The 15,624-nt window shown below is 43.3% G+C and overlaps 1 protein-coding gene across 1 annotated transcript in view; it reads left to right on the top strand.

Moving 5' to 3' along the window:
• Window positions 1-12,903, top strand: part of LOC311150709 (uncharacterized protein) — a 50,662-nt gene extending 37,759 nt beyond the window's left edge. The window contains exons 6-12 of the mRNA XM_084188223.1: window positions 762-885; window positions 1,073-2,012; window positions 2,315-2,403; window positions 2,781-5,143; window positions 8,631-8,773; window positions 9,028-9,098; window positions 9,347-12,903. Of these exons, the coding sequence (XP_084044349.1) occupies window positions 762-885; window positions 1,073-2,012; window positions 2,315-2,403; window positions 2,781-5,143; window positions 8,631-8,773; window positions 9,028-9,098; window positions 9,347-12,816 (7,200 nt within the window). The 3' untranslated portion in view covers window positions 12,817-12,903. The remainder of the gene's footprint in view (window positions 1-761; window positions 886-1,072; window positions 2,013-2,314; window positions 2,404-2,780; window positions 5,144-8,630; window positions 8,774-9,027; window positions 9,099-9,346) is intronic.
• Window positions 12,904-15,624: the final 2,721 nt, after the last annotated feature.

The following is a 15,624-nucleotide window of genomic DNA, read 5'->3' as shown; positions in this document are numbered from 1 at the left end:
CAATCGAATACACTCCTTGGATTAGTACTCACACCCATCCCTAGTATGAATGCGGCTTTCAGGAAAGAATGTGTCCCAAAGTGCCTCTCATTCCAAACAGAACCTTGAAACACCATTTTGATATGGAATAGGTTATAGGTAAGTTAGGTCTTAGGAGCATGATTAGACACTACCACTTCCACACTCCTTCCCCAGGTGGCAGCAGCAACCAGGTCCAGGTGCTCTGTCAAGCCTTGATAAAGTGCACAGGTGGGCGCAATCAGGTTGATTGGCATTCAGTGAGGAGAGGTGGCCAGTTAATATCTTTAGTTTGGCATGCCTTTTTGTAGTTTAGTATTTTTCAACATTTATTTTGTCACTATGAACAACGAATACTAATCTGCTTGGACTGTCCGACCAAGAGGTCGTGGATCCCGGTAAAATGTGCTGTCTCCTATGGTCCTCTGTAGCTCAGCTGGTAGAGCACGGCGCTTGTAACGCTAAGGTAGTGGGTTCGATCCCCGGGACCACCCATACACAAAAAAAAAATGTATGCACGCATGACTGTAAGTCGCTTTGGATAAAAGCGTCTGCTAAATGACATATTATTATTATATTATACAACACGGTCCTCATACGCTGATTTCTCACATAGATGCACATCATAAATCCGGTTACAGACCAGTTAAATAGGCCTAAGTCCCCTAGACCTAGCGAGAGCAGCAATATTAGCAGGCTAGTTAATTGGTTTTGTAACAATTGTAACTTTCTCCATCTCTTAGACTGCATCGTGGCTTAGCCTTGCCCCTGCTCTCTTAGAGGAGTGTGTGCAGTCTGTGGCTCACCCTGAGCCATTACAGGCAGTCCTCCGTCACCATAAAAATGGACATCACTTAGACACCAATGGTAGGTGGGGTACAGGATTTGGAAATAATTTACCCGCCTGTTTGCCTGAATTTATTTTATTTGTTAAAGAAAACGCGGCTGTCCTAATATTTCAAAATTTACCGGTGGAAATGCAGGAAATTAAGATAACTTATAATTGATCAGTAATTGCTGATGTTAACCTGTGATGGTCTCTCTCCTTTTCTAGCTCTAAGGTCCACTGGTGGTGACTACATCCTCTCTTCACTGTCTTTCCCTTCCTCTGTGAAGGAAGAAATTGCCTCTTACCAAGCAGGCCCAGAGAAACCGTCCTATCCCACCATGCAGGGATATCAAACCCTTTTCCCATGTGATGAACCAGGGATGAGCTGGGACTGCAGAATGGCAGATTGTAGGGTCTGGACTGTAAATCAACCAGCTGTTTCTGCTTCTGTGGAGGTAGAGGTCAAGACTATAGAGGATGCCACTGAGATAACCGTTAAACGCAAGACAATAAACAAAGAGATGATCAAAGAGACCAGGAGAGATAAAGCTGTTCTCTGCCCTCAGACCCGCAGCGGGCTGAAAACCAGCCGCTTGACCGCTTCCTGTCTGCGCCGTCAACCCGTACTGCGGTTGAACAGGCTTGACATTAGCAATATGCCGTTACCCAAGTCCTTGCTAACACTGATTCTAAGGAGAGGGAGACTGCAGGCTGAGACAAGACGCCCAGGACCGAAAGGAATTGACAGAAAGAAAAAACGGAGAAGAGGTCGTGGTATTACAAATGAGAAGATTGAAATGCACACACTTGACATAAGCGATATGCCGCTACCCAAATCCTCGCTAACACTGACGCTAAAGAGAGGGGTACTGCTGGATGAGCCGACGAGTTCCCAAGTACAGAAAAAAAGAGGCAGGAAGAAAGGAAAGAAAATAGGACCTGGTACCACCAGATTAAAGATCGAGAAGATTGGAGCACACACGCTTGACATTAGCGATATGCCATTACCCAAGCCCTCACTAAAACTGATTATAAGGAGAGGGAAACTGCCGGCGGAGGCAACGGGTTCTCAAGGGGGGAAAAAAAGGGGCAGAAAGAAAAAATGGAGAAGAGGATGTGGTGTCAAAAATGAGGGTGTGAAAAGAGAGCGGTCACCTGAAACTGAGTGAGTGTCCGCTGTGGAACAGAGGTATTCAAATCCAGGCCTCAAGGTCTGCAGTGCTGCTGGTTTTCTTTTCTCCCAGGTAGTAAATGTATTTATTAATATCAGTGATTGTTCAGAGAATACACTCACCTAGTGTACAGAGGATTGAATCCTGATTCGAGGGGTATTGGGGAAAAGATTAAAACCAGCAGTGATGCAGACCTCAGCCCAGATTTGAAGTAGTAGCGGTTACTAGTAGTTGCTAGGACCTTGGCAGTGAACTTACTCATTGAAAACTGACTTTCATTTTGGTCTCTTCTCAGGGAAGAAGCTGAACCATCAGATAATGAACTTTGGACCACTGTCAATACAGGGGTCACTCTCAATGAAAGGGCCACTGACGATGAATCTGGTAAGAAAAGTTCCTTAGTGAGTGTAGAGCAGTGAACGTCAAGATCCTTAGATATGCAAAACTCCTGAATAAAGAAGAAGAAACTATAAATGACAGCCTTAAAGATGCAGAGAAAGTGGTTACTAGACCGAAATGTCCATGATACTCTCTTGCGAGTTCAGTAAACACTTTCCCTGCATCTATTAGGCTGCAGTACCTTGTTCTTTATTTGAGAAGTTCCATATCTCTTCACTGCATTAAATGGGCACAGTATTGAGATTTGTTCAAATGTGGTCTAGTCTATTTTTATCAAGCACTGAATCTGTCTTACTTGTTCTCTTTGACTGAGTTATGTCGATATATGGATGTCTTGCTCACTTCTCTCTTTTCAACACTAGGTGGAGTCCATGCTTCTCTTCATTGCCCATCATCTCATAAGAGGGAGGAGGAACAGCCCATACAGACCTTTCACTCAGAGGAGCACAGTGGTCATATGGCCGAAGGGCAGAACAGAGAAGAACTCCCAGAGATGGTACCTCAGGACTCACTAACTCCTGAGCCATCCAACACCTCTCACAAAATTCACTCAGAGGAGCACAGTGTTCAGATGGCCGAAGCGCAGAACAGAGAAGAACTCCCAGAGATGGTACCTCAGGACTCACTAACACCTGAGCCACCCAACACCTCTCACAAAATTCACTCAGAGGAGCACAGTGTTCAGTTGGCCGAAGCGCAGAACAGAGAAGAACTCCCAGAGATGGTACCTCAAGACTCACTAACACCTGAGCCACCCAACACCTCTCACAAAATTCACTCAGAGGAGCACAGTGTTCAGTTGGCCGAAGCGCAGAACAGAGAAGAACTCCCAGAGATGGTACCTCAAGACTCACTAACACCTGAGCCACCCAACACCTCTCACAAAATTCACTCAGAGGAGCACAGTGTTCAGTTGGCCGAAGCGCAGAACAGAGAAGAACTCCCAGAGATGGTACCTCAGGACTCACTAACACCTGAGCCACCCAACACCTCTCACGAAATTAACTCAGAGGAGCACAGTGGTCATATGTTCGAAGCGCAGAACAGAGAAGAACTCCCAGAGATGGTACCTCAGGATTTACTAACTCCTGAGCCATCCAACACCTCTCACAAAATTCACTCAGAGGAGCACAGTGTTCAGATGGCCGAAGCGCAGAACAGAGAAGAACTCTCAGAGATGGTACCTCAGGACTCACTAACACCTGAGCCATCCAACACCTCTCACAAAATTAATTCAGATGAGCACAGTGGTCATATGGGCAAAGGGCAGAACGTAGAAATTATTTTAGAGAGTGTACCTAATGATTTACTAACTGAGATTGTACTTCAGGACTCATTAACTCCTGAGCCATCCAACAGCTCGCACAAAAGAAGCCAACGCGTCAAAGCATGCTCTTTCTGTGGCAAGACTTTCACTGACACACTGGGCTTGACAAGACACATGCGATCTCACATTGAGCAGAGGTCACACCAATGCACCCAGTGTGGGCAAGACTATGAGTCCAGTGAGGACTTAGAGGAACATCAGAAGAGTAGCTGTGAGGAGAAGATAAAAAAAGACAGTGGTGGGGAAACTGTCCAGCAAAAAACAGATCTGAAAAGAGACAAAAAACCTGATCTGAAAGCAGACAATAAACCTGACCTGAAAGGACAAACAAAAGGCCGCGCCATAAAGTGCCATGTGTGCGGGAAAATAACTACTCGTATGCTGGGTTTGCGAAGGCACCTTCTACTTCACTTCAACAATGGCGCATACAAATGCCCTGTGTGTCCAACAACTTTTATAACAAATGCTGATTTGAGATCGCACCTGAGATTGAAAAGATCTTGTAGGGAGAAATGTTCTGATGAAGTAATTAATACCAAGGTCCATCTCCAATCCAACCCTGGTGAGTACAAGTGTCCTTACTGTGGGGACACTTTCCAGCTACCACATGATCTGAAAGGACACACAAAAGACTGTTCCAGAAAGTGTCATGTGTGTGGGAAAACAACTTTGAAGCCATGCGGCATGCGAAGGCACATGTTAAGACACACCAACAATGGCCCCTACAAGTGCCCAGTGTGTCCAAGGACTTTTATATCCCATACTGATTTGAAGATGCACCTGAAAAAAAATAAACAATGTAGGGAGAAATGTTCTGATGTGATGGTGAAGGAATTACTGTCATCAATAGATGGTAGATGTGGGAAAAATGAAACAGGAGTCATAAGCTGCCAACAACCAAGCTCCAGCAACGCAGGCGGGCCTTCGAAGAGTATTGAAAAGTTATTTGAACAGTTCTCTTATGACTTTCAGCAATCTGATAACAGCAGGAGTAGTGACGTGAACCTGAATAGCCTTGATGAAGACTACAGTCAGTCTACAGTCAGTCAATACCAACCCATGAAGGATGTTGACTTGAATATCCTCCATGACGACTACAGTCAGGAGATCAGTCAAAACCAACCCATTACGGATGTTGACTTGAATTGCCTCCATGAAGCCTCCATGATGACCACTGAAAACTACAGTGATGAGATCAGTCAATACCAACCCATGAAGGACGTTGACCCAGAGAAGGACAGAAAGTCTGTGAATGATTCAGGGGTAAATGAGATGCCCAATGACAAAGAACCAATCTCAACCAACGGCTTAACAGGGAAGCAGGTGTCCCAGACTGACCCAAGGCCTCTCCAGGATTCTCAACCAGAGACGAGCGGAGAAGTGAAGACCGAGATACAGGTGATACCGTAATCGACAATAGATACGACAATACTAAAGGTTTTAAGGAAATGCAGGGCTCCAGACTAACATTTTCCGCTGATGGCACTGGTGCCACTAACTTTTTCAGTTTTTTTCGCAGTATCACATAGAGCCGGACGATATGGACAAAAATCCGTAACGCGATAAATTGCCTGAATTGATGCGATAACAATAAATAGAACGATAAGTTTAAAACAATGTGCACCATTTGTTTTCTCTTTTCTTTAAACTACTACTAGTTTGATGGTTTTAGCATCAATTATTCCATATTAGCAAACTTATTTCAATAATAAATACATGTAATTTATGAAGTCAGTCATTCACAATGCTTTATCAAGAAGTTTAATAGACTACTGAGACGGTATTCAATAAATAGGTTGTTACATCTAACATATCCAAGCAGGAATGCATGATTCAAAATATTTTGATATCCAACCTAATCCATTGATTGTCATTTGGGTTGACAATTAGGCTATTTGTGTTATATTTGACTGTCAAAATAGGGCTTTAGAATGTTCATATTTTTTCGTTCAATAGAGATGAATTTGTCTTCATCATCGTCATGTGTAATATTATATATAGCCTAGGCCTAATTCAATTGGTACTAATTCACCACCTGAGGAAGTGGAAACTCAAAATGCATTAGATAGATCACATTAGCTAGCACTCTACATATAACACCTACTGCTAGTAGCCATGTATTAATCTAACAGTAAATGTAATGTCCTAAAAAAAACTTTGCAATGAGGCCTAGTGCACTCGTGATTGCCAATGCACAATTTTGCACGGTCCGTGTTTCAAAGCCATATCAGATATCTTGATTGTAAAACAGTGTACTTTGAGCTCAGTAACGATAGTTGAGAAATAAAAGTATACCTACAGAAAGCTGAGACACTCCTCACTTTAATATGGACAACTAGTTGCTCCCAAAGTTGTTTCTTTCCCGCAATTGCATTTTGAAGTGGTATACAATCACGAGGGGCGAGAGAGAGTGTGAGAAGCTAGCTCGTTACAGCCGGCCCCAGTGAAACAGGCAGGCAGGGCAGATAATTTACTTTACTGTTTAACAAATTCATAGTTATATCTGCCTAAAAAATAGGATGTTTTGATTGACTTGACCAGGTAGAATGTTCAGCTTGCACCAGTGCGACCAATTATTTGTTTTTACTTGCACAGCCAAGTCAAAGGGACTAAATGGTCACAGTCTGGAGCCCTGAAATGATGGACAACAATGGCTTTCAACCCCTTTTCCTATAATGCATTGGTGTTAGCAGATGTGTAGATACTCGAAAATGTAAGGAATATGGCGGTAGCTCTCCTAAACCTGGGCCCCTATTCACAAAGTGTCTCAGAATAGGAGTTCTGCTCTAGGATCAGTTTTGCCTTTCAGATCATAATAAATAAGACCTGATCTTAGATCAGCACTCGTACTCTGAGAAGCTTTAGAATCTAGGGCCCTGATTGGAAGGCAAATGGAGCACCAACATGTTGCTATAACGGAGTGTGTTCCACAAACTCTGGGGGTTGCCTCTGGACCGGGCTGAAGTGCCGTTCCTTATTTTTGTATTATTATATTTAAACAAATAACTTCATGTCAAAATGTAACTACTATATACAGTGAGGGGAAAAAGTATTTGATCCCTGCTGATTTTGTACGTTTGCCCACTGACAAAGAAATTATCAGTCTATAATTTTAATGGTAGGCTTTAACAGTGAGAGACAGAATAACAACAAAAAATTCCAGAAAAACGCATGTAAAAAATGTTATAAATTGATTTGCATTTTAATGAGGGAAATAAGTATTTGACCCCACTCTCAATCAGAAAGATTTCTGGCTCCCAGGTGTCTTTTATACAAGTAATGAGCTGAGATTAGGAGCACACTCTTAAAGGGAGTGCTCCTAATCTCAGTTTGTTACCTGTATAAAAGACACCTGTCCACCAGAAGCAATCAATCAATCAGATTCCAAACTCTCCACCATGGCCAAGACCAAAGAGCTCTCCAAGGATGTCAGGGACAAGATTGTAGACCTACACAAGGCTGGAATGGGCTACAAGACCATCGCCAAGCAGCTTGGTGAGAAGGTGACAACAGTTGGTGCGATTATTCGCAAATGGAAGAAACACAAAAGAACAGTCAATCTCCCTCGGCCTGGGGCTCCATGCAATATCTCACCTCGTGGAGTTGCAATGATCATGAGAACGGTGAGGAATCAGCCCAGAACTACACGGGAGGATCTTGTCAATGATCTCAAGGTAGCTGGGACCATAGTCACCAAGAAAACAATTGGTAACACACTACGCCGTGAAGGACTGAAATCCTGCAGCGCCCGCAAGGTCCCCCTGCTCAAGAAAGCACATATACAGGGCCGTCTGAAGTTTGCCAATGAACATCTGAATGATTCAGAGGAGAACTGGGTGAAAGTGTTGTGGTCAGATGAGACCAAAATCGAGCTCTTTGGCATCAACTTAACTCGCCGTGTTTGGAGGAGGAGGAATGCTGCCTATGACCCCAAGAACACCATCCCCACCGTCAAACATGGAGGTGGAAACATTATGCTTTGGGGGTGTTTTTCTGCTAAGGGGACAGGACAACTTCACTGCATCAAAGGGACGATGGACGGGGCCATGTACCGTCAAATCTTGGGTGAGAACCTTCTTCCCTCAGCCAGGGCATTGAAAATGGGTTGTGGATGGTTATTCCAGCATGACAATGACCCAAAACACACGGCCAAGGCAACAAAGGAGTGGCTCAAGAAGAAGCACATTAAGGTCCTGGAGTGGCCTAGTTAGTCTCCAGACCTTAATCCCATAGAAAATCTGTGGAGGGAGCTGAAGGTTCGAGTTGCCAAACGTCAGCCTCGAAACCTTAATGACTTGGAGAAGATCTGCAAAGAGGAGTGGGACAAAAAACTCCTGAGATGTGTGCAAACCTGGTGGCCAACTACAAGAAACGTCTGACCTCTGTGATTGCCAACAAGGGTTTTGCCACCAAGTACTAAGTCATGTTTTGCAGAGGGGTCAAATACTTATTTCCCTCATTAAAATGCAAATCAATTCATAACATTTATGACATGCGTTTTTCTGGATTTCTTTGTTGTTATTCTGTCTCTCACTGTTCAAATAAACCTACCATTAAAATTATAGACTGATCATGTCTTTGTCAGTGGGCAAACATACAAAATCAGCAGGAGATCAAATACTTTTATACTTTTTTCCCTCACTGTATTTTATCCCCTTTCTCTCCCTCTATATCATTAATTATCCACTTTTATGACACTTTAATATCATTTGGTCACTGTGGATAAAAGCATCTATGTCATCTAGTATTAGCTACATGTTTATCCACCTTCATTTGAAGTTTACATAAGTGTGATACATTTAAGTTAATTCAAGAAAATAAATGAAAAGGCATGGCTTTAAGTCTGAGTGTGCATTTTTATGACCAGAATATATATTTTATACAGAGCGGGAAACTGCCTGCTGAGGCCACGGGTTCCCACGGACAGAAAAGAAGAGGCAGAAAGAGAAAACAGAAAAGAGGACATGGTGACAAAAATGAGAAGACCGAAACAAAGGGTGTGAAAAGAGAGCGGTCACCTGAAACTGAGTGAGTGTCAGCTGTGGAACAGAGGTATTCAAATCCAGGCTTCAAGGGAGTAAATTGATCGACGAAGGAATACATTCACCTATTGTACAGAGGGTCTGTCCCTGATTTGAGGGGTTATTGGGGGAAGGGTGAAAACCAGCAGTGGTGCAGACCTCGAGGCCCAGATTTGAATGCCCCTATTGTAGTGGCTAGGACCTTGGAACTGAACTTACCCATTGAAAATCATAACTTACTTTATATTTGTCTCTCCTCAGGGAAGATGCCAAACCGCCAGATAATAAACTTTGGACCACTGTCATTAAAAGGACCACTGTCAGTGATTCTGGTAAGGAGTGTTCCTTAGTGTGTAGAGCAGTGAACATGAGCTCCTTATTCAAAACTACTGAATAAACAAACTAGGTTACTAGCCCTAAGCGTCCATGCTATTCTGCTGTCAGAATAACCAAGTGCTTATGTGTATCATCCTTTGAGTTCAGTGAACACTTTTACTGTATCTTTTAGGCTGTAGTACCTTGACTTGAGTTTGTTGATAAGATGTGGATGTCTTGCTCACTTTTCTCTCTTCAACACTAGGTGGAGTCTCAGAGAGTGTACCTCAGGACTCAATAACTCCTGAGCTATCCAACACCACTCACAAAAGAAGCCAAAGAGTCAAAGCATGCTCTTTCTGTCGCAAGACTTTCACTGAAACACTGGGCTTGACAAGACACATGCGATCTCACATTGAGCAGAGGTCACACCAATGCACCCAGTGTGGGCAAGACTTTGAATTCAGTGAGGACTTAGAGGAACACCAGAAGAGTAGCTGTGAGGAGAACAAGAGTGGTGATGACTACTGTGGGGAAACTGTCCAGCAAAAAAATTATCTGAAAAAAACACCTGATCTGAAAAGAGACAAAAAGCCTGATCTGAAAGGACACACAAAAGATGGCTCCATAAAGTGCCATGTGTGCGGGAAAATAACTACTCGTATTGTAAGTTTGCAAAGGCACCTTCTACTTCACTTCAACAATGGCGCATACAAGTGCCCTGTGTGTCCAAAGACTTTTATATTAAATTGTGATTTGAGATCGCACCTGAAATTGAAAAGATCATGTGGGAAGAAATGTTCTGATAAAGTAATTATAACCAGGCTCCACCTCAAATCCAACCCTGGAGATTACAAGTGTCCTTACTGTGGGGACACTTTCCAGCTACCATATGATCTGAAAGGACACACAAAAGACTGTTCCAGAAAGTCCCATGTGTGTGGGAAAACAACTTCTCGAATGATGGAAATGCGACGGCACATGTTAAAACACAAAAACAATGGCCCCATCAAGTGCCCAGTGTGTCCAAAGACTTTTGTATACCATACTAATTTGAAGAAGCACCTGAAAACGAAAAAACTTTGTAGGGAGAAATGTTCTGATATGATGGTGAAGGACAATGCTGATTTGAAATTGCCCCGAAGATTGAAAAGGTCTTATAGTAAGAAATGTTCTGATAAAGTAATTACAACCAAGCTCCACCTCAAATCTAACCCTGGGGATTACAAGTGTCCTTACTGTGGGGACACATTCCAGCTACCACGTGATCTGAAAGGACACACAAAAGACTGTTCCAGAAAGTGCCATGTGTGTGGGAAAATAACTTCAACGGCACGTGGCATGCGAAGGCACATGTTAAGACACAACAACAATGGCACCTACAAGTGCCCAGTGTGTCCAAGGACTTTTATATACCATCCTGATTTGAAGAAACACCTGAAACTGAAAAAACGTTGTAGAGCGAAATGTTCTGATGTGATGATGAAAGAATTACTGTCTTCAGGATATGGTAGATGTAGGAAAATGTTAAATGAAACCAGAGTCATCACAAGCTGCCAACAACCAAGCTCCAGCAACACAGGTGGGCCTTCAAAGAGCATTGAAGAGCTCTCTCATGACTCGCAGCAATCCGAGAATAGCATGAGTAGTGATATGAACCTTATTAGCCTCGAAGAAGACCACAGTGACGAGATCAGTCAATACCAACCCATTAAGGACGTTGACTTGAATAGACTCCATGAAGACTTCAGTGACGAGATCAGTCAATACCAACCCATTAAGGACGTTAACCAATCCAACCCTGGTGAGTACAAGTGTCCTTACTGTGGGGACACTTTCCAGCTCCCAGATGATCTGAAAGGACACACAAAAGACTGTTCCAGAAAGTGCCATGTGTGTGGGAAGATATCCTCAAAGGCATGTGACATGCGAAGGCACATGTTAAAACATGACAACAATGGCCCCATCAAGTGCCCGGTGTGTCCAAAGACGTTTATATTCCATACTGATTTGAAAACACACCTGAAAACGAAAAAACTTTGTAGGGAGAAATATTCTGATGTGATGGCGACGGAATTACCTTCTTCAGTAGATGGTAGATGTAGGACAAATGTCAATGAAACAGGAGTTATGACAAGGTGTGAACAACCAAGCTCCAGCAACACAGGTGGGCCTTCGAAGAGTGGGCCTGTGTTGGGTTTGAAGAGCTTTGACGAGTTCTTTGAAGAGCTCTCTAATGACTCCGATATCAGCATGAGTAGTGAGGTGAACATGAATAGCCTCTATGAAGACTTCAGTCAGGAGATCAGTCAATACCAACCCATTAAGGACGTTGGCCAATCCAACCCTGGTGAGTACAAGTGTCCTTACTGTGGGGAGACCTTCCAGCTACCACGTGATCTGAAAAGACACAAAAAAGACTGTTCCAGAAAGTGCCATGTGTGTGGGAAAACAACTTCGACGGCATGTGGCATGCGAAGGCACATGTTAAAACACTACAATGGCCCCATCAACTGCCCGGTGTGTCCAACGACTTTTGTATACCATACTGATTTGAAGAAGCACCTGAAAACAAAAAAACTTTGTAGGGAGAAATGTTCTGATGTGATGGCGAAGGAATTACTGTCTTCAGTAGATGGTAGATGTAGGACAAATGTCAATGAAACAGGAGAAGGGGCAAGTTGTCAACAACCAAGCTCCAGCGACACAGGTGGGCCTTCAAAGAGCATTGAAGAGTTCTCTCATGACACGCAGCAATCCGATAACAGCATGAGTAGTGATGTGAACCTGAATAGCCTCCATGAAGACAACAGTCAGGAGATCAGTCAATACCAACCCATTAAGGACATTGACCAATCCAACCCTGGTGAGTACAAGTGTCCTTACTGTGGGGACACTTTCCAGCAACCAGATGATCTGAAAGGACACACAAAAGACTGTTCCAGAAAGTGCCAGGTGTGTGGGAAAATATCCTCGAAGGCATGTGACATGCGAAGGCACATGTTAAAACACTACAACAATGGCCCCATCAAGTGCCTGGTGTGTCCAAAGACTTTTATATTCCATACTGATTTGAAGACGCACCTGAAAACGAAAAAACTTTGTAGGGAGAAATGTTCTGATGAGATGGCGAAGGAATTACTTTCTTCAGTAGATGGTATATGTAGAAAAACTGTGAATGAAACAGGAGTCATGACAAGGTGCCAACAACCAAGCTCCAGCAACACAGGTGGGCCTTCGAAGAGTGGGCCTGTGTTGGGTTTGAAGAGCTTTGAAGAGTTCTTTGAAGAGCTCTCTAATGACTCCGATATCAGCATGAGTAGTGATGTGAACCTGAACAGCCTACATGAAGACTACAGTCAGGAGATCAGTCAATACCAACCCATGAAGGATGTTGACTTGAATATCCTCCATGAAGACTACAGTCAGGAGATCAGTCAATACCACCCCATGAAGGATACTGACCTGAATAGCCTACATGAAGACTACAGTCAGGAGATCGGTCAATATCAACCCATGAAGGACGTTGACCTGAATAGCCTCCATGAAGTCTATAGTGACGATATCAGTCAATACCAACCTGTTAAGGACATTGACCCAAAAGAGGACAGAATGTCTGTGAATGATTCAGGGGTAAATGAGATGCCCAATGACAAAGAACCAAACTCAACCAACGGCTTAACAGGGAAGCAGGTGTCCCAGACTGACCCAAGGCCTCTCCAGGACTCAATCTGAGCCGAGCAGAGAAGCGAAGAACGAGATACAGGTTATACCGGTATTGACAATACATACAACAATACTAAAAGCCCTGCAATTTGAGGTTTTAAGAAAATGATGAACAGCAACAACTTCTCTATATTTCTTTGTTTTTTTTGTAGATGTTGTTATTGATTAGGTTAGGTATTTAGAGATGATAGACAAGATTCCCACTAGTAATTACCAGTTGGAGGGGCATTCAAGTGGATCTTTCCCAGTCGTATGTTGGTATTTACGAATTTACGAGATGTTATGAACGCAGCATAACCCCAGTGAAAAGTCAGGTGTCTCAGGGGGCGGAGTCTCTCAAGGAGAGTTTTGAGGTATCCCCAGTTTGTGAAGCTACTCATGTTCATAAGAGTGCTGATGGCAAACCAGATAGGGAGGAGGATGATTTGTGTGGGGACTTAGAGGAAACATTCTTTGCCAAACTAGATGGTGGTTCAGGTAATGGTTCTCCATAGTGAGAAAGTTTGTGTCTCTAGCAGAGAACTTCTGGGCAGAGATATACAGTGCTGTGAAAAAGTGTTTGCCACCTTTAGCTGCAATGACTCCAACCAAACGTTTCTTGTAGTTGTTGATCAGTCTCATGTCGCGGTGGATGAATTTTTGCCCACTCTTCCATGCAGAACTACTGCTCATTTCAAGTCCTGCCACAACATCTCAATTGGGGTTAGGTCTGGACTTTGACCAGGCCATTCTAAAACTTCAAATGTGTGGCTTTTTAGCCATTTTCATGTAGACTTGATTGTGTTTTGGATCATTGTCTTACTGCATGACCCAGCTGTGCTTCAGCTTCAGCTCACAGATGGATGGCCTGACATTCTCCTGTAGAATTCTATGATACAGAGCAGAATTCATGTTTCCTTCTATTAAGGCAAGTCGTCCAAGTCTTGAGGCAGCAAAGAATCCTCAAACCATCACTCTACCACCACCATGCTTGACCGTTGGTATGAGGTTTTTGGACGACGTGGGTCCCATTTATGCCTGACGATAACCAAACACTGCATTCCACAGTAAGAACCTCATACCAACAGTCAAGCATGGTGGTGGTAGTGTGATGGTTTGAGGAATCTTTGCTGCCTCAGGACCTGGACGACTTGCCTTAATAGAAGGAAACATGAATTCTGCTCTGTATCAGAGAATTCTACAGGAGAATGTCAGACCATCCGTCTGTCAGCTGAAGCTGAAGTGCAGCTGAATCATGCAGCAAAACAATGATCCAAAACACACAATCAAGTCTACATGAAAATGGCTAAAAAGCAACAAATTTAAAGTTTTGAAATGGCCTAGTCAAAGTCCAAACCTAATCCCAAATTAGATGTTATGGCAGGACTTGAAACGAGTAGTTCATGCTTGAAAACCCACAAATGTCGCTGAGTTAAAGCAGTTCTGCATGGAAGAGTGGGCCATAATTCCTCCACAGCGATGTGAGAGACTGATCAACAACTACAGGAAGCATTTGGTGGCAGCCATTGCAGCTAAAGGTGGCACAACCTATTATTGAGTGTAAGGAGGCATTTACTTTTTCACACAGGGGAATTGGGTGTTGCATAACTTTGTTAATTAAAGAAATAAAATAAACGTAGGTTCCCTTTAATATTAGGTTTTGGTTGAAGATCTAACATTCAGTATCAAAAATACGCAAAAATAGAGAAAATCAGAAAGGAGGCAAATACTTTTTCACAGCCCTGTATGTGATGTAGTGTGCCCTCTGCACAGGATGAGGTTGATTCATGTGTCAATTTAGGGGAGACGTTCTTTGTTGTGTTGAGTGACACTGAGCAACTAGGTTCTCTTGGTGGTCTGAGAAAGGATTTGGTTCCCCTGAGTGATCTGTTGGATTCAGAGTTTGTCAGTGATTCATTTGTTCTTTTAGCTGACATGTTCTGTGAGGTTAGTGAGGGTCCGCTGGGAGACCCGGTCTGGATTTTGCGGGATGACACGGCTGTGTCTTGGGAGAAGAATAGGGCATTAAAGAAGTGAGTTTGGTGGAAAAGCCAGATACACTTCAGAGTGAGTTTTGTGAAGTTAAGTGTGAGGAGATGAAGATGTTGGTCGATGTTCACTTGTCCCTGTTGGTGGTTGCTCCAGGTCTCTAGTCACTGGCCACCTATCAGATGGAGCTTGGTGCATGTGATCATGGGCGCTGTGAATGGAGTTGGTCTCTCAGGGGGTGGAGTCTCTCAAGGAGAGTTTTGAGCAATCCCCAGTTTGTGAAGCTACTCATGTTCAGAAGAGTGCTGATGGCAAACCAGATGGGGAGAAGGATGCTTTGTGTGGGGACTCTGTGTCTCTGTCCCTCTCCCTCAAGTTCGAGTTCTGCAGTCCCTTCCTCTCATGCGGTCTGTGTGTGTCAATAACAGGCAGCAGTAGGCGCAATGCATTATGGTCATTGTAGCTAATTACCACGTTTTCTGCGCTAAACTATGTTTAGTTTTTGCCTGTTGAAAACGACAACTTCCTACTAAGTCCCACAGTTTGTGCTTCTTGATTTGATTTCTTTCTAAAAACAGTGCTTTGAGCTCACAAAAAAATGAACTAAATGGAATTCAAATAATTGAAGACGTTGGTCAATTCAGAGGGGGGACCTCTGGAATGTCGGCTAATCGTCGGCTAATCGCTCAGCACTAGTGTACATATTGGTCTCTTCAGTTAAGGAACTTTTATGAAAAAAATTAAAATAAAAAAAAAGGTTACAAGTTTAGAAAAATTCAGGAAAATAGATTGTGGTGACTGTGAGGTTTTTTCTTGTTGGGGGGAGAAGATATAGAATAGGTTTGGTAG

This window comes from Coregonus lavaretus (genome assembly GCF_964263955.1).
Source record: "Coregonus lavaretus genome assembly, chromosome: 23".
NCBI classification, from domain to species: Eukaryota; Metazoa; Chordata; class Actinopteri; order Salmoniformes; family Salmonidae; genus Coregonus; species Coregonus lavaretus.
Note: the sequence above shows the minus strand (reverse complement) of the source record. Positions and strands in the feature narration are given on the sequence as shown.